This window comes from Ammospiza nelsoni, chromosome 1 (assembly GCF_027579445.1).
Source record: "Ammospiza nelsoni isolate bAmmNel1 chromosome 1, bAmmNel1.pri, whole genome shotgun sequence".
Taxonomy (NCBI): Eukaryota; Metazoa; Chordata; class Aves; order Passeriformes; family Passerellidae; genus Ammospiza; species Ammospiza nelsoni.
Genome location: NC_080633.1, coordinates 44,704,625 through 44,728,906, shown reverse-complemented (window position 1 = coordinate 44,728,906; position 24,282 = coordinate 44,704,625). Strand labels below are relative to the sequence as shown.

Below are 24,282 nucleotides of genomic sequence, written 5' to 3'. Positions count from 1 at the left end.
GACAGATTAGCAAGTGGTTGGACTGTCCTATCTGGAGGGAAGCTGTCAATGGCTCAGAGTCCCAATGGACATCAGTGACAAGTGGTGTCCCCCTGAGGTCTGTACTGGGACCAAGTGCTGTTTAATATCTTTATTATCAAAGAGATTGAGTGGACCCTCAGCAAATTTGACACCAAGCTAAGTGGGGCTGCTAACACACCTGATAGATGGTATGCCATCTGGGGGGGCTGGACAAGTTTGATGTGAGGTTTAACAAGTCCAAGTGCAAGGTCCTGCACCAGGGTTAGGGCAATCCCCAGTATCAGCACAGGCTTGGGGTTGAACTAATAGGGAACAGCCCTGGGGAGAATCCCTGGGGAGCTCATGGATAAGAAGCTGGACATGACCCAGCCCAACTGCCCAGAAAGCCAAATGCATCCTGGGCTGCATCCAGAGCAGCGTGGCCAGCAGGGCAAGGGAAGGGATTCTGTCCCTCTGCTCTGCTCTGCTGAGACCCCACCTGGAGTGCTATGTCCCGGTCTGGGGTCCCCAGCATGGGAAGGGTATCAAACTGTTGGAGCAAGTCCAGAGGAGACCACCAAGACAACTAGAAGTATGGAGGACTTTTCCTGTGAGAAAAGTCTGAGGAAATTTGGTTTGTTCAGCCTGAAAAAGAGAAGACTTCAGGGTGATTTAATTGTGGACTTCCAGTGTCTGAAGGGAGCCTCCAAGAAAGGAGAAGAACCTTTTACAAGGGCATGGGGTGACAGCATGAAGTGCAATGGATTCAACCTGGAAGAGAGTAAATTGAGATTAGAAGTTTCCAGAGCAGGTAGAAATACTTATTGACCTGAGAATGGGATTTTATTGAACCAGCCAGTCTTAACCCTGTAGAGATGGAGTAGTTCCAGCCGGAGCAGAATAAGCTGGCACCCATAAAGTCTTCATCCACCAGTTTTGACCTCATCCTGGAAACCAAGCTTTTTCAGGGGAGAAGAAACTTGCCCCCCTTTTGCAATATGTCACAGGAAGTGCTATTTCCTATTTTCAGATAAATGTTCGTTCACAAAGAAGAAGCACCCACAGTTAGACCAGCTTGATGGAACAGTGAGTAGATGATTTTTTTCCCTTATCTTTCCATCTAAATGTATGTATGTTTAAGATTAATTCTCTGGGTGGGGAGTCACTGTGCCTAATGACAGTGGCAGTAGAGCTGACATTGAAGCAGAGATAATATATTTGGGAAAAATTGGGTCTTGTAACTAGCTTAGAGCTTGGGATAAAGCTAAATGTGAAAGCAGAGAATTCAACTGGACAATTGATGTAGAAAATGATAATCTGTTTTTGTACCAGAAACGTATTGGATCTTGGTTTTGAAGCAGTTCCAGGAGACTGATAGCTTGAAGTTGCATTCTGCTAAGGATAAAAATTGGTCAGAGATTAAATCCTTCATATTTAACTGAAATGCTCCATATCTAAATCACATCTTGCTCTGTCAGATGCAGTTGGCAGGTGTTCTCCATCCCTATCCCATCCTATCACATGGTTTCTCTGTATTATTCAAATATTTAATCTGTTAAAAGTGTTATTTCATTATAATTTTTTTAATGGGATATTATGACTGGGTCCTCTTTTTAATGTGATGTCTCTGAGTCACCACAGTAGAAAGTTTTTACTCCATACCTCAGCTACATCTCAACAAGGTATCAGTTTTATACCCAGATGGCAATTTTTGTTAATGAGGTTTTACATTAATAAAAATCGTCAGTACTACCCTGGAATTTTTCTACTCACACACAAGAAAAGGTGAGCTCCTCTGCTTGTATATGAGCAAAAAAAAAACTACAACAGCTTACAAATTCTTTTTCTTTTTTTTTTAAATTCTTGGAAGAATTGCACTGTCATTTGCCTGGAACAGCTGGCAGCAACAGAGCAGGGGGCTTGAATCTTTCAGTGTAGAGACCCTTGGAGCAATAACAGGACATCACATGATCCTATGGCATATGCTGGCAACCTCCACTCCAAGCTATTAGCTTTCCATTTTGTACTTGAGTTCATCCTCAGAATGGTTGTGACTACAACTGCTGCCTGAACTACTCCAAATTCAATGTTTTATCAGATACTGAAAAACCCCCAAACCACATCAGAGCAAAAAAAACCCTAACAGACATACTAGCACAGAAGTTAGCTTACCCAAGAGAAGAGCTTATATACTCATTTACTCATGATTTGGAGGAAGATATTTAATCTATGTCTCAAATTTCTCTTTCTCAGAATGCTAATTTTCAGTGCTTATGATATTCTTTTACTGCACATTTGTTTAGGTAAGAACACATCCTCCTTCTTTTGTCTTGAGGCCTGAGACTGACTATTTAACTGCAGAAAAGCTCAGAATTTTTGCCAGACTGTCTTTCTGTTTTTGTTGGAGAATGTAAACAATCAGATCCTGAGGGCTCACAGAGAATTAAGCCTGCTCTTTTCAGCCCAGAATATATTTTACTTTCAAAGTTTTGCAGGGTAGAAAAAACCCATCAATTAGGAGGCAAGTAATTCTGAATGCTTCTAATGCTCAGCTGTTAGAAAAGAGGAAGAGGTTTCCCAGGCAAAGTTTAATTTTGGAAGGGGCTCTTTACCCAGTCAAATCCTAGAAAGAAATCCTGTGGTCACTACCACATGAAAAGTTGTTTTTGAGGGAAACTATCAGTTTAGAGTCTTACACAGAATATTTAGTTTACATTTCCATCTTTTCATTCATCTTTCCTGGTAACTCAGGAAAAGTTCTTACTTTTATGCTTGCTCTCCAAGCAAGTGCAGGTGTTTGTGCATAGATTTCTCTGCACTTTTGCTCCTCCTAGAAAGTCAAAGGCAAAGTTAAAGAGGTAGGGCAGGAAACACTGGGTACCCTCTTGCAGAGCCTGCTACCAGAATATGTGGTATTATTTTTTGTTATTTAAGTTTCAGTATTACTCAGTGTTATGTTGCACTTCTCTCTCTTCAAAAATGCCCTAGATGCTGCTGACACATACTTTTAAGCTGACTACAAGTCATTAAGCAATTTCTTTTTCTGTGTGCCAAATGCTGGCATTTGTGAAAGAGGGAGAGTGAGGGTGAGGGCAGTAGCACTGTGTTACCTGCTCATACATTTCTAAAGAGAAATCTTTTCTTAAATTGAAAAAAGGTGAAGGGAATTTTGGGAAGGTCATTCGGTTTTGAGACAAGGAGCTCCATTCATGCACAGATGCTCTTGTAACTTGTAGTTACTACGAGTTCTGGTTTCTGAGGGGAAGCTTTGTCCAAATCCCCTCTAGACCACAGCAGACTCACTGGGCTGTGACAAATGTCATCCCTGAATAAGTCACTGCAGCAACTCAGGAGCTGCTTTGCTTGAATGACATGACAACATCATGTCTGATAGTCCTGCCAGCACCTAGACATCTTCTAGCTAAAGTGACACTGTAGATAGCAGCTAATGCTCAAGAGCTAATGAGGCTCCTCCCAAAGCAGCCAAAATACAGAAATCTGGAAAGACTTCAGGGCTGCACCTTCATTACAAGAATCTCTGATGTTGCCATAAGTGCAGCTTTGTTAAAACTTAGAGAAATGAAATTACATTTATTTGGGCTCACAAATTTACAAGTATTCAGCGAACCAAATTTTATCCCATCTAAGATGTAACTCAATGTTCTTTGCATGAATTTTTTTTACAGGGTCCTGGTATTTGGCCCAATGCTTGGCTAAACCTCTCTGTATCCAGATTCTTTGGCAACTCAGAACACAACCAGTCCTCCAAGGGGAAACAGCTGTAGCCTCTTATGGGACTGTTCATGTGTTTAGATACTCTTACATGGTTAAACACATGATAAATTAGTAAGTTCTCCTCTTATATGTCTACCTTAACCTTGGCATGTTGCCTACTTTTGCAAAAATCATTCAGAATTTCTGTTAGCAAACAAAATTACTCTCTTCATGCAGAAACAGTGGGGTTGTGGTCAGAACAGGGGGCACTGATGGGCACATGCAGTACAGAAAATTCAAATAATTAGGACTTTCTGAATATTCATGTGTAGTTTTGGACAGAAAAAAAAAGGAGATAAAATAAGTAAATACAAGTTCTCAAATCAGAATTGCTCCAATTATGTTTGAACAGCAGAAGAGCAGAGATAAACCTGGAGATCTCTTTGCTGTAACACACTTATTTCTGAAGACATCTAGATAATCTAGGAGCCAAAACCAGACATCATGTCAAGGGCTACAACTTCTGCAGAAGATGCTTCTCTCTGCACAAAAATGAAAATGGGAAATATGGTTAGAGATAAATGAAAAAATTAAAATCAAGTGCAACCAGTAATAGAGTTTTTATCCAAGTCAGTTTTCTAGAGTTCTTTGTGATTAACACTGCTTGTGTGCAAAAGAGAAGCATTTTTTAAAAAGCATCTCAGAAAATATTTGTAATAGCTTTTACTTGTTTTGAAAAGGAGGACCATACAAATACGGTGAGATTTCCTACCAGGTCAGATCCAGTGAATAAAACAACCTCAGCACAGTCTGTCTTTCTAGCCAGGGTCAGTGTCAATTGTACAGGGCAAGAAGCTGAAATGTGATGATGGGAAGGTGAGCTTGGTCTGACTGGGATGGACTTACTTTTCTTCCCAGCAGCCCTTATGGTGATGTCTTTTAGGTTTGTGAGCACAGTTGAGACAGGTGACCCAAAGTGACCAAAAGGATATTCTGTGCCATACAACATCACACTCAGAAATAAAACTAGGAGCAGAGGGAAGTTTTTTCCATTGCTCAAGGACTGCATCTGCCTGCTTGTTGAACATGGCAAGCACTCCTCTTTGTATTTATTACCTATTGCAAACGACTGAGGGAGCTGGGGTTGTTCAGCCTGGAGAAAAGGAGACTCAGGGGTGACCTCATCACTCTCTTCAACTTCCTGAAGGGTGGCTGTGGTGAGCTGGGGGTCGGTCTCTTTCTCCGGGCAACAACAGATAGAACAAGAGGACACAGTCTCAAGCTGCGCCAAGGGAGATACAGGCTAGAATTAAGGAGGAAGTATTTTACAGAAAGAGTGGTCAAATACTGGAATCATCTACCCAGGGAGGTGGTAGAGTCACCATCCCTTGAAGAGTTTAAAAAAAGACTGGATGTGGCACTTGGTGCCATGATCTAGTTGAGGTGTTAGAATATGAGTTGGACTCGATGATCTTAAAGGTCTCTTCCAACCTAGAATTTCTGTGATTCTGTGATTCTGTGAATTCTATATTCAGCTTTTTCTCAACCTGCAAGTTTCTTTTCTTCAGCACTTCTGATCCTGCTGTGTGGAAGTGAGTGGGTTGACCAGATGGGGCCTTAGTTGCTGGCTGGGCTCAACCCTTCACAGGACACAAGGCTTGGATAGCAAAGAAGACAAATCTGTAGGGAGTCAAACTTCAGTTTTGTTGCTCCCACAATTATTTCCTGCTGGTGTTACTACTCAAAATAAATTCCAAACTTTGAAGAAAATAAAAGTTACTTTCTTTTTATACAGATACAAAGATTCTACAAGGCTAAGTGCACCAAGGCAGGTTTAGATCAAATATTAGGAAAAAATTCTTCACTGAAAGGGATATCAAGCTCTGGAACAGGTTGCCTGGAGAAGTGGTTGAGTCACCATCCTTGGAGATATTTAAAAGCTGTGTAGATGTGACACTTAGGGACATGATTCACTGGTGGACTTAACAGTGTTAAGTTAATGGCTGGACTCAATGATCTTAGAGGTACCTGTCTGTCATGAAGTGTCTGATAAAAGCAGTCATGATGCACAGGAAGACAGAGCAGCCCTTTAAAAAGACAGCAAGTAGCTCTCTCTGAGTGGCTACCAAAGGCATTGGTTGCATTTCCTAACTAAGTGAGCAGAGAGCAGTTTTCGTCCCTCTGACACTTCACAAAATCCTCTCTCATGGGACACACAGGAATTCTTCTGTGTTCTCTGGGGTCTGTGAGAAAACAGTAGTCTTGAGCTTTTCAGAGATCAAGTTAAACAAATCTATGCTTCTGCATCTGGCTCACAGTCCTACCAGAGTCTTGGGAAAAGGGGAGGCTTTGGCAGCTGTAGGGGCTGACACCCAGATCTGTTCTTATAGGGGAAGTCCAGTCCCTCCAACCATCCCAAAATCAAAACAGAAGGGACAGAGGGTTTGCACAACCCTTACACTTCCTCATTGTTGTCTTACTGGAAACACTGACTGACAAAGGGTGAAGAACAACATCACATGAACAAGAACAACTGTAGTGCACACTCTTAGCCACAGCCATATCGCTGCCTTTTGCCTTTGTGCCCCCTCCAAGACACTCTACCAATCTGAACTTTGCAGCTCCTGAATAAGGCTGTAAACAACTACTGAAACAAGGAATCAAAACTCCTTACATCCCCAAACAGCAGTGGAGAGGCCTTTCAGCAAAAGGAAGATGCCACACCAGAAACAGGTATTAGAGGCCATTCCAATGGAAACTCTTTTGCGTTGTTTGCTAAGGTCTTTGTCTGTTCTCTCCACAGGACCATGAACCAATTTCATTCCAGAGGTACCTGAAACCAGCACACTTCCACTGCCTACACCTGCCCTAGGCTCTGTAAAAGACCCAGTGTTTGTCATTTTAACCCAGATCAACCCTGCCAACTTTCCACTCTTCAACACCCACAATAGCTCAGGTAGGTATGTTTAATACTGTCCTACTTCCCACAGGCATTAAGGCTCCCAAAATGTCACTTGAAGCAACCTGAGGAAGTGCTTGAAGTCAGCTGTTTTTCACCCATTTCACAGTGCCTTTGCAGGCACCATTTACACCTGAGCAATGCCTGGTCCTCCATGGGTAAGGGCTACAGGATGGACCAGCATGATGAGCAGGTAGCCAGATCCCAATGAGAAACAGGACGATGCTCTGCAGGCCAGGCACAGTGCTCTCCTTGCCTTCCTGGCTTTCTACACTCCTCTGGAAAGCCGCTGATGAGCACAAGAGCCCCAAACTACCCACAACTCATAAATTCATCCATCCTCTCCCTCTGGGTCAGGCAACTGACAGGCTTTACTGAGGAGGAAAAATGCACATGACAGTGTACACATGGGAAATGACACACTTCCAACATGCAACAGTGTGATTCCCCAGATGTATAGATGGGTTTCCTGGGAGCTCTGCAATTTCATTCTCTTTCACACCTTGACATCATAATGCTTGTGCACTCATCAGCAGAAATCATTTCAAATGAGAAGATCACCATGTTTCATTCTCTTCACTGCTAAACTTGGAGATTCTTCTAGTTTAATGGTCTTTTATTCCTTTCCAGACCAATACGCCATGGGAAATGAAACCACAGACTACACCGACTGGTCAGTGACAACAGAAATAGACTATGGCGATTCAGCACCATGCATGGGAACTGAGGAAAAGCACTTTGCAGCAAAATTTTTGCCACCTCTTTATTCTTTAGTGGTGATATTTGGCCTGACAGGCAACCTGCTTGTTGTCCTTATCCTGGTCAAATACAAGAGGCTGAAGAGTATGACTGACATCTACCTGCTCAACTTGGCAATTTCTGATCTGCTGTTTGTGTTTTCTCTCCCCTTTTGGGCTTATTACGCAGTTCACGACTGGATTTTTGGGGAGGCGCTCTGTCGAATTCTGTCAGGTGTCTACCTCCTTGGCTTCTACAGTGGCATCTTCTTCATAATCCTGCTGACCCTGGACAGGTACCTGGCCATAGTGCACGCGGTGTTTGCTTTGAAGGCCAGGACAGTTACCTACGGCATCCTCACCAGTGTTGTCACCTGGGCTGTTGCTGTTTTGGCTTCTGTCCCTGGGGTACTATTTCAGAAAACTCAAAAGGAAAGTATAGGCTATACATGCAGTGCTCATTATCCAAGTGATTCCATAATAAATTGGAAGTACTCTTTTATTCTAAAGATGAACATCCTGGGACTTATTGTTCCAATGCTCATTATGATTTTCAGTTACTCACAAATTCTAAAAACATTGTTGAGATCCAAGAATGAGAAAAAACAGAAGGCAGTCAGACTTATTTTTGTAATCATGGTTTTTTACTTCATCTTCTGGACACCATTCCATATTTCTTCTTTTTTGCATGCATTTCAAAATCCACTTTTCATCCCAACTTGTGAACTTCAAAGTCAGCTGGAGAAAGCAATTCAAGTTACAGAAACAATCTCAATGATCCACTGTTGCATTAATCCTGTGATCTATGTATTTGTTGGAGAAAAATTTAGGGCATATCTTTATATCTTTTTCCGAAAGCAAGTTGCACCTCACCTCTGCAAAAAATGTCCAAGTCTGTATCGTGAAAAGTTGGAAAGAGCCAGTTCCACATTCACACAATCCACTGCGGAGCACGACATCTCTACTGGACTGTAAAAATACATCAGGACATTAGTTAATAAATTTTGCATCACTTGCTTTGCCTTAAGGAGTGGCACATCCTTAAGGCATCCTGGGTCACATCAAGATTTAAATAGGGCCCAGACAAATATGATGGTGCTTTTTTACAAAAATCTATCCACTGAGGTTTATTGAGAGGGGACTACAATATTGACAAGTCTAAGGGGTAATAAGATCACAAGATCCTACTGGGACCATTTAACTCAAGAATTTTTTTGTTCTGCCAATAGTGCGGTCATTTTTAAACATAATCCTTTAAGAGCTATTACTAAGTTATAGCATTTTGGTTTTTGCTTTTTAATTTTATGTCTGCCATATAATCATTCAGTTGCTTTTTTCCAAAGAGTGGTTTTAATCAGCAACATTGTGATTTTTGTGGGTGCAATTCTTCAAGTAACTGCACACATCAAGTTTACTGACTATACAACAAGACAATCATGCACTCCTAAAAAGTGTGAGCTTGCTTCTGACAAGTCATATCCCTCCAAGAAAAAAATAAAACAAAACTAAACTAAACCAATAAGGCCCCTTCAGCAAAGATCTGCAAGACCTGAATGAAAATTACCTTGGTATGTGAAATGCAAGTTTCTGTATGAGCAAAATATCAGGACCGTCTGAAGGATGTGAGCACAGTACTGAGAGCAGGCCTCCCTAGTTCTGGACAGGTAAATCATGTGCAGAAGAAGAGTTGACACAGCAACACGTGACACTGGTGCTCAGGTTAGGCTCCTGCATGGGAAAAACATGCTCTTCACATGCACAGCAACTTTGACTTTTGGGATACACTTCTAGGAAGACAGTGGCCTTGGAACTGCAAAATCAGCCACTTCCAGACAAGGCATATCTTCCTGCCTTCCCAGGAGAAGAGTGCCTCTTGCCAACTGGTGCCTCAATGAGACCTGCATGCTGATTGAACACTCCAGACCCTTGGCCTTCTGGTGTACAATGGCCATATATTTATTCCACCATTGAGAGTTTCCCTGTAAAAGAAAGGAATTCTATGGACATGGAGTTAGCAAAGAAGAGGAAGAAGGAGCATAGTACACAATTTCCTACTTCAAACTGTAAAGAAGTGCAGGTGAGCACTCCTTACGCAAGTGAGCTGGCCTTCTGGTTTTTTTCCCTTTTCTTTGGAAGGGCACAGCTCAGGCGTGCAAGGACTTCCTCATGGAATTCTGGAGGGGCAGGTTCAACTAACCTCCAGCAAGGACACCAGAGGGAATTCCATGCTACTTAAGGTCAGGCATGTGATGTAGATGCCTGAATCAACAGCAAATCTCTTCAAGGTCCCTCAGTGGTCAGTAGAGAATAGGAAGTCCCTGAGCCAGAAGCAGTCATGGGATTTAGTCTCAGGGGAAGATTAACTGTCCAACTGTGGAAGGAACCTGAAAATGTCAGCCTCTTAATTTGGCTATCACATGCCTTTATCTAGGTGGTGCAAATACTCTTCTTGCTATTGCCTTAAAATGCCTGGGCACTGCTTCTATTTGTTAGCTTTTATCCCATCAGCTATTGTATGCTTGTGGGGTTAATAGCCACAGATAGACTACACAAAGACCAAACTATCCTCACAGTAAACTTTCTGGTGTAAAAATAGTAATTTTTCTTTCTTTCCTGCTTTCTTTACTGAAACAATGTGAAAGCACCTTTTTCATTTTAAAGCATAAATTAGTTCAGTGCAATACAAATCCGACTGTAACAGTGATATTTCTACTGCTGTGTTTAACTGTAAATCCTTCTCTTGTTGGAATTAAATTTCTTCCTGTTTTCATGTTAATGCAGTGTAATTAATAAAATCAGTGTCTGGAAATCTGTGTATACTTGTTCTCTTCTGTAAGCAAAAGGACGTTGGCTCTGATCTCAGAGTGGAGATGAGAAAAAGACAAATGGGCACTTGCAATACCACACTGCAAACCAAGGAAACACAGAAGTCGAGAAGATTTTGCAGCTGGCCCGGCTTTTATCCATCATCAAACTTCAGAAGAGGAACATACAATAGCTTTGGAAAAAGTCTGGGGCCACAGATTTTAAATTAGTGAGATTTGGAGAAAGAGGTTTGTGTGTGTTATAAACAGAGAAAGAGTGGCAATAAAAGATGTCACTAAATTAACATTGGGATAAAACCAGAATTCTCCATAGATTCTCTGCATCAAATTATAGATCTCCTTGCACCATATAGACTGATCCCAGATAAGCAGTGTGCCTCTTGTCCCAAGTTTTATGTGTAAGGAAATTAAGCCCTCAAAGTTCAGTATCGAAATGTGCTTCTGCTTCACCCTGCCATTCTCCCTGCTTCATTGTGCCCATTCCTTTCGTTTAGCCTATGATCCACATCTCCTTCTCTCCCCTGCACACTGTTCTTATCTATCCACCACAGGATAAGCAAAATTCTATAACCACTCCCCACTCCTTCTTTTTTTTAATCTGATTTCAATCTTCTATTTTGTGCTGTAGGAGCACAAATAAACTAAAACATTATCCTGTTGTTATGTGCCCAAGCAAGATAATCCTTGATTCTTCATTGCAGCTTTGCAACTTACAGTTATGAAGCTCCAAAATAAACATCTGTCCTTCCACTGAAAATTACAGGAGGGATAAATAAATAAAAGAATATAAGAACAAATTTACATGGTATCTTGTTGCAGTTAATTAGAAACAAGGAAAGTGCCAGGAGAATAACATGACACTGACCAGGTTAAACAGCACAGCAGTCAGATACTGCTCATTTTGAAATTTAATTTTGCTGCTGTTTTCAACTGCTGATGCCTACTGCCCTTCACTAGGAAGTGTTTAGTGTGGTCACTGGGGCCTCAGAAGCAACACTCCTTAATAAAGTAATAAAAAAAATTAAGATAACAGAGGGAAAATTCTGGTGTATTTAGAATATCTATAGCAACCAGGCCAGAACAAAAGGGTGCAATATGCTTTGTACCCATATTTTGGTGACGCTTCCCTACTAGGAGCTGTACTTTATTGAAAAAATTGAATAGAAGGATTTTTAAAAAGGATGTTGTAGTATGTGTCACTGCCAAGATGTTTTGTACGTCTGGTGACAGCAAGAGCAATGTTGGTTTGAATGTTTGAAGTCTGGAATGACTGATGCTGGGAAGGTGGGACCCCAGCACTCAGAGAGGAGGGCAGCATTTTTAGAAACACAGTTTTGCCAATATGCAAAACTGCACAAACCTCCAAGTGATGCTCAGCTCTCCAGAACTGTCTACAGGATTGTGCCAGTAGGATGCTACCCATACAACACAACCTATCCTGATACCAGACTTTTTGAATGGAATGCAAACCAAATAGATGGAAGCAAAAGAGCCATCTGGACATAGCTTGCAGGGACACTAACATAAGGTATGGACAATTACGGACTATATCTAACCTTTGATTCTTGAAAGTACTTTCTGGTTTCTAGGGGCTGGCATTGTCCTGAGCATGGATTCTTTCACCTGATATGCAAGAAGCCGATTCACACATGCAGTTGAGATATTTTTTTTCTTTTATATCTGGGCAGAGATGGGTGCTAGGTCACAAATCTGCAAAGCTAGCACACCTCCAAAATGCCAGGTGATCATTTTTATACACTTTGAACAATAAAAGATTGACATTTCCCACATATGTACCAACCTAAAGCTGAAGTCCTTGGCTTTGCATTCTCTGATCTCCATTTAAGGGAGTGCACACTTCCTTCACCCTGCATGCCCTTTGAAGAAGCGGGTTTTGTGAGTAAGAGGCAATCATAGTCATAGGCAGGTATTTAACTCTGTTAATGACTAAGCAAACTTCTTTGGCTTTATCAAAAGTTTCATTTTATTTGTAGCTTAACTTATAGTGTTCTCCTGTTCTTACTTCTCAGGTTTTAGATTTTGGTTCCTGCATGTTTGGTTTCTCCTTCACTTTTCCTAAGTTCTTTAATTTATTCTGCACTACAGTGAATTTTTAACTCTCTCAAGCTACTTTATTGCCTTACTGGCACATACTTTCTCATCAAACAGACTCTGTTCACCCTTTGTGTGACCTAGTTTTCACTGGAAAGAAATTTGGTGTGTGATTTTCCCAGCCTCCTTGATAAAAGGTCCAGGATTTACAAGTACACAGGAGGAGCATACCCCATGCAGGGACAAGATAGCCCCAAAACACCAAACTCTAGACCTAGAATTTATGTACTATTAATGTACCTGAAAAAAACCCCAAAGTGTGTGAATTGAAGGCCTGTGTAAAAATTAGATTCTGGGAGATTAAATTTTGTGAAATGCATAATTTTGGCCCAAAAGTAAAATCTAATGTATAATGACAACCCTTTGCCTACAAATTGGTAGAGCATGCACCACAAACATGGATAAAAATAGTAGAAGGAAGCAACGTTCTCTTCCTTGCTGCATAAGGAAACATTGTTCAGTAAGAGCAGCTTGGAGAAAGCCAAAACAAAAATCATATAATGACAATAAGAGATAGGATGTGCTGCAATAAGAGATAGGATGTATAATGACATATGTGACAGATTTACAATGAAGAAAGAAAGAGCATAAAAATAATAGGTGAAAGAGCCCCCAGCCTTTGATGTTATTGACAATAAAGAGCAATGTGTAGAAATGTTCATCAGCTTTAGAAATGCTCGTGTCTTCCAGAGTTTGGTTTTGTTACTTATCTTCTTTTACACCTATTTGTGAAGTGTTTTGTGTTTTTTTCACTAGTCTCTACGATAGAAATCTTAGGGTGTGGTACATCGTGCTTTCCCCCTGTTCTCCTCAAATGAATACATTTCACAGATGTTAAGATTGGGTGTGACTGTGATGGTGGCTCAAATGATGAGTCACCAGAACTTGAAAGCCTGAAAGAGAAGGCTGATAAGAAAAAAAATAGCCTAAGCAATAAAGTAGTTTGAACTGGATGTTTTTATTTAGCCTCTTCAAGACAAAGACATTTGCCACTGATGAAAGAAAATACATGCCAATACTAACTTAGTTTGGACACAGATGTTGTAAATAGAACAAGTAACAAGATTCATCTAGTTCATGTTCTGTTGTCTTCATTTGACCTCTTCTCCAGATGAAAAGGATTAATCTTTGCTGTAGCAATAGACTTTTAATAAGACTGCTGTGCTCTATCACACTGTGTATACCTAAGAAAGGCATTTGTCATTCTGCCCCAGGATTCCTTCTTCCCCCCAGCCTTTCTTCTTCAGGTGCTGCAAGTTTGCAATAACTTGAATGGAAACTGTAAGTTGAATTTTCAAGTCTCTGTACCCATCATTATACTCGATGACACTTGTGTATCACAGTGGTATGTGAGGTTTTGGCAGCCCTAGTAGCCAGCCTGGTACCAGTGTAAGTCTCACATGAACTACAGCATCTCCTCTGGGAGTGCCATATCACTCACATACTGACGCTTCAGTGTGGTGGGCTGAGTGCTGTAAAAATGAATCATACAATCAAACATTGGATAGGAGAGACTGACAGATGCAGAGAAGAGAAAGTGAGAGAGCATTAAGATGATCAGTCCCAGATTAGTGCGTTGAAGTTTCAGACTGGGTGGGAGACCAATTCCTGCAGGAAAGATCTTGTCCTAACAGCACTGATGAACAGCACATCACCCAATGCCCCACAAACTGCACAAGGGGATTGGGCTTGCCCACAGCCTCGACCAAATCTGGCCTCCCAGCAGCTCTGCTTATCTGCAGCTGGGGTAGAGCTAATTGTAGATATCCTGCAGGTGCTGGCAGTAAAGCCACACAACCCAGGACTAGGGCAGCCAAGTGCCACAGCAGTTCACACTCTGGAGATTTTCTCATCCAGCTGTAAGAGGCAGCTGGTGAGCAGACCAAGTGCATTCCCCTTATTCAGCTGTTAACAACCGTGAGTGGCAGAGGCCCCCTGTTGGTGTGCAATACTCTTCATCAGTAAATAACGTGCCACACTGTGCTTGCTGACCAGACTGAGCTATGCGAGCTGAAACCAATAATCAACAAAATCAAACACATTAATAAAGCCAATGAATCCATGGGAACAAGGGACTTTTTTCTGAAGACCAGCCTACCACAGGTCTTATTTTAAAGCAGTAGTGGTAGTTGATCTTGTTATTGTTAGTCAAAATGCTGTAGACAAGTTTTGCAGGAGCATATTTTAGAATTAAAAAGCTTGATAAAAAACAGGCAAGTCCAGCAACAAGTTTAAGACTGTTTCCTCTGCTCCTGTGATGTGAAATTATGAAAGGGTTTAGAGTCTCCAGTAGTTAAGTAACATACAGGAATCAATGCAATCTTCATGAAGAGATACTTAAAATATGTATTAATTTTAGTATGTAGATTGTTTAGAAATTATATATTGAAAAAGTAATTTGACACAATACCTTGTTTCAGAATTATAAGCATTCAGTATGAAAGCAGAATTTTTTATCCAGGAAAGTTAGGCAGTAATTGGAACTTTATTTAGGTGTAGTGGAAACAGTATTAGAAGCAGCTATTTCCACTGACTGTGTAGGCGGTCTAATATAGTCAGTCCATCAACCATGGTGGGGTGAACATACCCTTAGAATACCCTTCAGGGGGCTTTAATTTTTATCCTGAGACTCCAGCCTTTAAAGAGCTCATTGGAACAGCTGATTAGGAAAGGAAGAGAAAAATTGATTTGTACTATGGAATAAAGATTAGTCCTCATGCAAAGAAGGGTTGACAAGGGAAAAGAGAGTGAGCTTTTCACTCTTTACTGTCTCCCCACAGATCTGAGGGGTAACTCAGAAGTTGTGATTCCCTTGGCTTCCATTAAGGAATGGCAGCATCCAAATAAAGATACCATTGTGCTTTTGTTTTAAAATCTTTTAAGGATACCAAGAGTCAATGCAGAAAAGGCATCCCTCTATAGCCTTCACTGATGGGATGAGATCCTCCAGAACCCTACCAAGAGATGTCAATGTGAGGCAGGGAGTGGTACTTCACCAGGTATCTTCTCAGGGGTTCTCTCTAAAGGGTTCTCTGACATTTGGTCAGGCACCATTCCCTTTCTTGCTTTCTGTATTTTTCCTACATCCTTTGTAATTTCTTTGATGTCCAGGAAGGATCTAGAAATCTGCTCACAGTGCAGTTTCAGTTTAAAAGTCAGAGGACTCAGCTTCGAGGAAGGAAATTGATAAGAGATCAGATTTTATCAGGCTTTTCTAAAGTTTAATTCCAAAACATAAGTAACAGTGATGATTTAAAAGATCAGACTTTAGTTCTTAGTTCTTAGATCAGACTTTAGCTTTTAGTTCACTACACAGACTAAGTTATAGGCTTATGAGAGGGATTAAAATAAAAAACATAGTCCAGAAGACAAGGTGAAAGAAAAATAGGATTGATCAACTATTCTGAAATATAAGGACTGCAACTCAGAGCAAGACAACAGAAAGTGCAGGTAATTCTGAATAGACGCATAAACTTTATTCAAAGGTTTCACATTTTCTTAAAGGACAGAAAAAACATAAAAGAAACGTAACGACTTAAAAATGTAAAGGGCTGAACCGCATGTAAATTGTTCTTGATTCAAACAGGTTAGCTAAAAGATAAAATAATACTATAAACCCTTTTTCTAAAACTATAGTGCTGGGTTGTGAAACTTCAACTCCTAGGAGGATCCTCTAGAATTTCAACATATCTGCACGCCTCAAGAGTTAGACAAGTAACATCTGATGACCCATTTTTAGAAAAAAGAGAACCAGAGAACTGCTCCTTCATTTTTTTTACATGAGAATAGATATTTTTGCTTGAAGTTTTCAAACTGATACATCCTTCTTCACACAGGAAGACGTGTTTTTGACCTTCTTTTTTGTGACGGACAAGTAATTTTAGCATTACTCATGTTGTAATAATACAAGACATCACCTGCACCACAAGATACATGGTAAGTCATCTTTGCCTCTTTTATCTTTTTTTTTACATTTAGTAGCTACATAGGTAGTATGATGTCTGAAGTGAAACATACTAGTGGAATCCTGCCAGTGTACTCATCTTTAAAAAGCACGCTGGCAAAATGCATAATATATGTTAAATTGAATACACTATTTTTAAAGGACAAAATCACTAGAAGACTTGAGCAGAGCATCCAGGTAGGGAAAGAAATAAATCTCTAGCGATTGATCTGAGTAAGAAACATAATGGAGTATGCCTCCCTGATTTTGTCTCTGAAAATTATGTGCAATGATAGAAATATTGATTTTAAAACTGTTACTTCAAAACAAAACAGTTTGAATGTTGAGTTATTTAAGAGTACTTATGCTTCTCATAGGATAACTACAGAAAAACTAGTGTTGTGTTTTAGACACTGATTCATTGGATCCTGTTTACATGCAGGACTTTACACTTAGCACTTTACCTCCATTTGCCACAGCTTTAAAATTATTACCATTTTATGGGACTATGCAAATGAACTGAAAGTCACTTTAATAAAATCTTTGCCTTTTAAAACACAGAAAGCTGTGACCTGAAACTCAGCATGAAACAGGGACACGAGTTTACTCATCTTTTCTATGGTAAGCCTTTCTTTTAAAATATGCACGACTGCTACTCTTCTCAAGCAGAGAAACAGAATTTGTATAGCAGATTGCAGGTTTCTGGAAATATTGCATTTATCTAAACTGTACTCAAAATTATATTGAAGGTTTTTTTTTTTTTTAATATCTTTTCTTCAGAGATCTTTGTTGACTACCTTTCAGGGTTTTTTTAATGATCAGGAAACATAAGCCCAGATCCCACCAGTTAGGTGAACAACCTACTCTAGTTAGTACACTGATTAACCCAATGAAATGTTCCAACCAGTAGCCAACAGTGTCTCCTAAAACATCAAGATTATAGGCTAAAGCACAAACCTGCTTATAGTTATTTTTTCTGGATTCCAAATTAGTATTTTTAGTCTCCATTGTCACCATGTGCTTGATACTATACTCAATTCAGAGTAGTAAATTTTTGCAGAGAGACTTGTGAAGCAAAGGGCTGAAGGAATGGGGCTTTGTTATCAGAAGCAACTGCTCAAAGGGGAAGCCATAGCTTAAGCATGCAAAAAGGGTTGTAAGGAAGGAGACAAGATGCAGGGAAGATGTGGTAGTCATTCCAGGAAGGCAGAGGGAAAAGAGAGAAGGCATTGAGATAGCAGTTAATGGGAAGAAAGGTCTGTCACAAAAAGAATTATCACAGTAATATCAAGGCAGCATTTTGCTATGAATCCTATCAATCACCTACTCATAAAATCCCACTCTGGGTTTATGACTTAGTTGTTTTTCATACTCATATTTATGCATGACCATCCCACAGGTGCAAAATGAACAAGACAGGGAGTGCTAGGTCTGGCACTCATCCCATAATCCCAATATACAGCATGGCTGACATTGTAAATGAGGATACTCAGCTCTGTGCAGGGATGTACTGTCAGGGCATGCCACATGGATCTAGAAAGTCCAGCTGAAGGAAATCTTGAATATTTACTTGGGTAATGCCCAAGTCTCATAATGTTTTGAAGTAAAGAATTTAATGTTTTAAACCAAACACACTTTTAAAAAAAAGTGTTGCTGAAAGTTCTTAAGAAATATAAACCCTTAGCTACTTTGAAATCAAGATATTTACTGACAACAGACAGAGCCACAGCCACTTCCTTTACCAACAAAACCATAACTGCTGCATTGTAATAGCTACATAGTATGACTATGGAAAAAAACTGTTTCATAGAGATTGCCCGAGTTTCCTAAAAGACGGTCTTTGAAGAGGTTGACAGCACTTATTTTGTCATCAAGAAATTGTATCTGAGCAAAGCTGAGACCCAAACAATTACAATTTGCTGATATTCTCTTACTCCTCATTCTCCAAAAGAAAACTTTACACCATACTCAACATACCAAAGTAATGTCTGAACATAGATGTTGTTGTTCTTATTATTCTTAGGAGCAGAGCTGGTAGCCAGACTCAAAAACTAGGGGAAAGAGCATAACAACCTTTTGCAAAAGCAGCATTTCTTTTTGCACAAGGTGCAGATTTTGCTCCAACAAAACTTCCTCTTTTGGAGCAGAGGCATATCTGCATTGTGCAGCATAAGAATCTCCCTCAGGAGCTGGCAGCAGAACCTCATTTTTAAGGTCAGAGACCTAGAAAATAGCCCCTTCTCCAAGACCTCAGCTTAGGTTTAGCTAAGTCAACCACTTGGACACTGATTAAGGACACTGGCATTTTCAGCAATTTGTTTTTACAGCAGTAAATAGTTTATTCTCCTGAGTGGTTTTATCTACAGGCACAAAGAGATGCTTTGGGGATTTAACAAGCTCTAAGTCAGAATGGACCAGTATGAGCTTGTACCAAAAAGCAGAGCAGGGGCCTGCGTCTCAGTCACTCCAGACATGGGCTGAGTTTCTTCAGTGACATTTAAACTTGCAGAGCTCAAGTGCAGACTGAATGAAATAGTGGTGGTTTTGAGAGTGTGGTCTCTGCAGAAGATGTCTGCAATTACACAGGGCAGAGCACACCACTGAAAAAAGTGCATTCAGAAAAGGAGAGAACACAGGTGCATGACATGAGTGTTCAGGGATTACACAGCAAGCTGGACCAGATGCACTGCCTGAACTCTTCTGCACTGGACACTGTTGCCTTTGTCTAAGAACAGGCATGACATTTCCAGGAACAGGCTGATTTCAAAACTAACATCATGCCATGAGCAGCCACCTGTCTGTCATGAAGTGTCTGATAAAAGCAGTCATGATGCACAGGAAGACAGAGCAGCCCTTTAAACAGACAGCAAGTAGCTCTTTCTGAGTGGCTACCAAAGGCATTGATTGCATTTCCTCACCAAGTGACCAGGGAGCACTTTTGGTCCTCTGACACTTCACAAAATCCTCTGCCCAGCTTCTCATGGGACACACAGGAATTCTTCTGTGTTCTTCTGGAGTCTGTGAGAAGACAGTAGTCCTGAGCTTTTCAGAGATCAAGTTAAACAAATCTATGCTTCTGCATCTGGCTCACAGTCCTACCAGAGTCTTGGGAAAAGGGGAGGCTTTGGTGACTGGAGGGGCTGACATCACAATCACAGCCTTTCTCTGCTCCCAGTGTGTAGCAGAATTTGCCTGACAGCTTTCACAGCTCTGCTGCATGCTCACTTCCCAGGCCCTTACTCCTAGCAAGGGAAGGCCAGTCCCTCACAGAGTGCCTAAATCAAGAATAGCCATGGCTCAGATTCAATCCACCATTCCTCTGTTTCTGGCTTAGCTAGGCAGCTGGCAGTCTCTACTGAGAAGGAAAAAGGCACACGACAATGCACACATGGGAAATGACACACTGCACACTTCCAACATGAAGCAGTGTGACTGCACAGCTGTATGGATGAGTTTCCTGGGAGCTCTGCAATTTCATTCTCTTGACATCGTAATGCTTGCATGCTCATCAGCAGAAATCATTTCAAATGTGAACCTCAGCATGTTTCATTCTCACTGGAGATTCCTCTAATTCCTCTAGTTTATGTCTTTTTTTTTTTTCTCCTTTTCAGACCAATACACCATGGGAAATGAAACCACAGACTACACCGACTGGCCACTCACAACAGAATTTGACTACAGTGATTCCACACCTTGCCCGGCAACTGATGAAAAGCACTTTGCAGCAAAATTTTTGCCACCTCTTTATTCTTTAGTGGTGATATTTGGCCTGACAGGCAACCTGCTTGTTGTCCTTATCCTGGTCAAATACAAGAGGCTGAAGAGTATGACTGACATCTACCTGCTCAACTTGGCAATTTCTGATCTGCTGTTTGTGTTTTCTCTCCCCTTTTGGGCTTATTACGCAGTTCACGACTGGATTTTTGGGGAGGCGCTCTGTCGAATTCTGTCAGGTGTCTACCTCCTTGGCTTCTACAGTGGCATCTTCTTCATAATCCTGCTGACCCTGGACAGGTACCTGGCCATAGTGCACGCGGTGTTTGCTTTGAAGGCCAGGACAGTTACCTACGGCATCCTCACAAGTGTCATCACTTGGGCTGTTGCCATTCTTATTTCTGTCCCTGGGGTAGTATTTCACAAAACTCAGGAGGAAAGTTCAGGCTATACTTGCAGTGCTCATTATCCATCAGAGCACAGAAATACATGGAAGCAATTCCTCACCTTAAAAATGAACATTCTGGGACTTTTTATTCCGATGTTAATCATGATCTGCAGCTACACACGAATTATAAAGACATTACTGCAATGTAGGAATGAGAAGAAACATAAAGCAGTCAGGCTTATTTTCATTATCATGATTATCTACTTTTTTTTCTGGGCACCATACAACATCTGCATTCTCTTGCGTGATTTTCAGGGTGTATTTTCCATCTCTACTTGTGAAGGAAATGGTCAACTGCACAAGGCAATCCAAGTGACAGAAACAATCTCAATGATCCATTGTTGTATCAACCCTGTAATCTATGCCTTTGCTGGAGAAAAATTTAGAAAATATCTTCGCAGCTTTTTCCGAAAGCAGATTGCAGTCCACTTGTCTAAATACTGTCCTGTTTTCTATGCTGACACAGCTGAACGAGCAAGCTCCACCTACACACAATCTACTGGAGAACAAGAAGTCTCTGCTGCATTATGAGCTGTGTCTAGTGAAAAAATGGGATTGACTCTCTTGAGATCAATTCTATGTAGAAAGCCTGCTGAATCTCTCCTGGATATTGTCTCTAAGGCAGCTGAAAAAAAAAAAAAAATCACAGAATACACATTTACCAAAGTTTGCATTTGCTCACAGACTTGAGTATTTGTAAATATATGAAAAAGATGCAGCAAATTACCTGACTGGGGGCCTGAGCTAGCAGGCTAACAGATTTTCTGAAGGGAACTAGAGGTTATAAAGTTACACTAGTTTTTTGGAAACATCTCTTGACTTTGTGCATCACACAAGATACCTCACTCATTTAAACTCAGTTCCAGTCATATTTTTTACTAGTCTGGTTGTCTATCTCTGTAAATAATGCTAAATTACTAAGGTCCATCATACAGCATAGAACAGAAAATTTTATACACTTAGAATGGACTCTGATATTTCATGGTATATTTTCCTTTGTGTATGGTTGAGTCCTAACCACTTAGATCTTTCTCATAATGGTTCTAACTGCTAGGGGCTAATACCTAAGTGACTTTCAGGTTTGATACTTCTGAAGGGTCTCTTTTACTCATCTGTTCTTTTATATGCTACTCATGCTAAAAAGATAATATAATTGAGCTATCATTAAAAAACTAATGTCCTATAGCTGATCAGAAAATCAGTGTGGTGACAGTATTTTAAAAAATATATTTCATATGGAGCTTTAACCAGGTTGGATCAAGAGTGGAGAGTGAGTCAAGAGTGTTTTAATTTTTAGTGCAGTGATTTTGCTCACCTTTTTTGTAGCCTCCATAAGAGAAAAACTTTTTAAAAAAATGAATGCAGGCATAATGGCTATCACCACAACAGTGGTGAAACACATGTGAAAATGATTTCTGAATTGGATTGACACAGATGTTTTTAGAGATAAGTTATAAACATTTAAGTTTACAAAACATCTGAATAAGTAAAAATATTCCCTGTTCTACAGAGCCAAGGGCAAAGGGCATGGACCATTTCTCTTTTGTTTTAGAAGCTGGTAACATTTGGGGGGCTGTGATAATGTTTTTTTTTTTTTTTTTTGCCATTTGAGAGTTTTACAGAGAGCAAAAAATTTCCATAATTAGTAAGACTGGTGGTTAAATATGACTGATTCTCCATAAAACTCAGAACCTGTAAAGCACTTAGAAAACATGAAATTAATATTTGGCTACTCAGCTGCTTAAGACCATACTATAATCACAATATTAATTAATTTGGGCCAATTTCTCCTTCTAACAGTTCTTATATTTCCCCTAAGACATATGGTATTGAACAACTTTGGAGGCAGGAAAAAAAAAGTGAATATTTTGTTTGCTGTTCCTGTCCAGGAGGGCAATTTCTGTTTCCCAACTTCTCTAGCCAGCCTTTAAAATAATATTTTCAAAGAAGCAAATGTTTCAAGAAGTCTCAAAGAAATTTTACAGTGGAAAGTGTTTGTGAAAGCAGGAAGTAAAATAGGGAAATCTTATCAAACCACTTGTTTTGTGTTATTTATTTTGTCATATTAAGCACCACTTTGGAACTACATCCACATGAGAGGTGTAACAGAAGTATATCACACCTTCTGATCTCATTTACAAGATTTTCAGCTGCATACTCTTCTTTAAGGCCCTGTGCATCAATTACTTTCTGGAAATACAGCATAATGAGAAATACACACCTTCTAGTCAGGCTTGTTAGTTTTTTTTTTTTACTTACAGAATACATTTATGAAAAAAAATTTATATTTTATTCTGTCTTGACAAGAACTTTCTCTTGGTCTGAAAAACACCTTTAGGAAACCACTTTCTCTGGAGGGCTTTGATGCCATACACAGTAATGCCTCTTTGTCAGCCTTTTGGGAGCAAAGCACAACAATCAAACGTGTGGGGACACTGACAAGCTTTCTGAGAGTCATGTCAAAACTGCCCTATCCTTCTACAGCATGGACCTCTAATCAGGGATCTTTCTAAGCAACAAGCAGCTTCAGAGGAAAGAGGAACTGAGGTTGGTGGCCCAGCATTTCGGCAGCTTATCAAGAGTTCCCATCACTTCACTGGAGAGGCATCACACTTCAGCACATGAAAACAAGTCATATTTCAGCGACTGCAATGAACTGTGATCCACATTCAAGGAGACAATTGAAAACACAGTATTTGGTTGCACTGCTGGTGCACTCAGTTAAGGACTCTGCCAATAACTGTTATAATACTTTGTATTATACCATCCATTAAAGTTGGCTAACTTTTTTGTTAGACTTCTTGATCCTTTCTCACCTCCATCCCTAATTTTTTAGAATAGCCTGGAAGAATGAAAAAGGAAAATAAATTCCTCTTCACAACACTGAAAGAACAGATGGGAAAAAAATTGGGGATTTACAAATGGGCTAAGAACCAGCATAATCAAATAACCAGCAAGATAACTCCAGTGCTCTTAACTGCTTGTCACTAATAATCTAATAATAAATATGCTATTTGGGTTGTCATTACATTTGATTTTGTTTACATTTACCAATGGGAAAAGCTGTATCTCAGGCAATTCACACTGATCCCAGATGATTTATATTAGTGTTTAAAAAAAAAATAAGCGTATATAAGAATTCCAGTGTATTTAGTGACCTAAGTTATTAGGTCATCTAGCTAAAATCTAACAATTACAGCGGACTTGTACACACGCTTCCCTTCAGTTCTTAATACTACAGTGCCACCACGTGGTCTCCTTGTAAATTTTGATGCCAACAAACATGCACTACTTCAGGCAGGCTTTTTGTGCTTTTCTCATTCAAAACAGTTTTTAGGATGAACTTCTTCACACAAAGGGTGATTAGGTATTGGAATGGACTTTCCAATGGGAGGTACCACTGTCCCTGGAGGTGTTTAAGGAGAGACTGGATGTGGCTCTCGGTGCGGTGCCATAGTCCGGTTGGCAGGGTGGTGTTGGGTCATGGGATGGACTTGGTGATCTCAGAGGTCTTTTCCGACCTAATTGATGCTGTGATCTCTTTTCCTAAGAAAATCTCCCAATCCAATGACTCCCTCCTCTACAGGCATTATCAGTATTATGCAAACAGCAGCAAGCCACTGTGGTGACTAGGAATGGAAGGGAGGTGCATTGGGTACATAGGCAGGGTTACCCTGTCATGATGCAGGCAGATGCCAAGAGTGTGGTTCAGGCTTCCAGACCCTGCTCTGGAAGGAGAGCATTTGATGTTTTTGCCCACAGCTTGGAAGCTACAATCTACAGGAATGGAAGTGAGGTGCAAGGTCCAACACCTGGGTCACGGCAATGCC

At 40.4% G+C, this 24,282-nt stretch overlaps 2 protein-coding genes across 4 annotated transcripts; both read left to right on the top strand.

Annotated features, from left to right (window-relative positions):
• The first annotated feature begins 1,015 nt into the window (after positions 1–1,015).
• Positions 1,016–10,219, top strand: LOC132076837 (C-C chemokine receptor type 5-like). Its single transcript, XM_059478208.1, has 3 exons — positions 1,016–1,086; positions 6,518–6,670; positions 7,304–10,219. Exon 3 carries the CDS (start codon positions 7,315–7,317, stop codon positions 8,383–8,385), a length of 1,071 nt encoding a protein of 356 aa, XP_059334191.1. The 5' UTR covers positions 1,016–1,086; positions 6,518–6,670; positions 7,304–7,314; the 3' UTR covers positions 8,386–10,219.
• On the top strand, positions 1,047–23,249 carry LOC132076822 (C-C chemokine receptor type 5-like). 3 transcript variants are annotated; one of them, XM_059478177.1, is made up of 4 exons: positions 15,670–15,797; positions 16,184–16,283; positions 16,852–16,911; positions 19,902–23,249. In XM_059478177.1, exons 3-4 carry the CDS (start codon positions 16,875–16,877, stop codon positions 20,981–20,983), a joined length of 1,119 nt encoding a protein of 372 aa, XP_059334160.1. In that variant the 5' UTR covers positions 15,670–15,797; positions 16,184–16,283; positions 16,852–16,874; the 3' UTR covers positions 20,984–23,249. The 3 variants fall into 3 exon arrangements, with proteins under 3 accessions (XP_059334169.1, XP_059334160.1, XP_059334179.1); XM_059478186.1 differs by lacking the exons at positions 15,670–15,797; positions 16,184–16,283; positions 16,852–16,911 and adding exons at positions 1,047–1,086; positions 6,518–6,670; XM_059478196.1 differs by lacking the exons at positions 15,670–15,797; positions 16,852–16,911 and having other exon boundaries at positions 16,117–16,283.
• The last annotated feature ends 1,033 nt before the right edge of the window (positions 23,250–24,282 follow it).

Bases quoted from the DNA above. Each gene is read 5' to 3' on its own strand.
- LOC132076837 (XM_059478208.1), top strand. From the start codon at position 7,315: ATGGGAAATGAAACCACAGACTACACCGACTGGTCAGTGACAACAGAA.
- LOC132076822 (XM_059478177.1), top strand. From the start codon at position 16,875: ATGAAACAGGGACACGAGTTTACTCATCTTTTCTATG. The intron at 16,912-19,901 runs GTAAGCCTTTCT...TCTCCTTTTCAG, and splicing joins GTTTACTCATCTTTTCTATG to ACCAATACACCATGGGAAAT.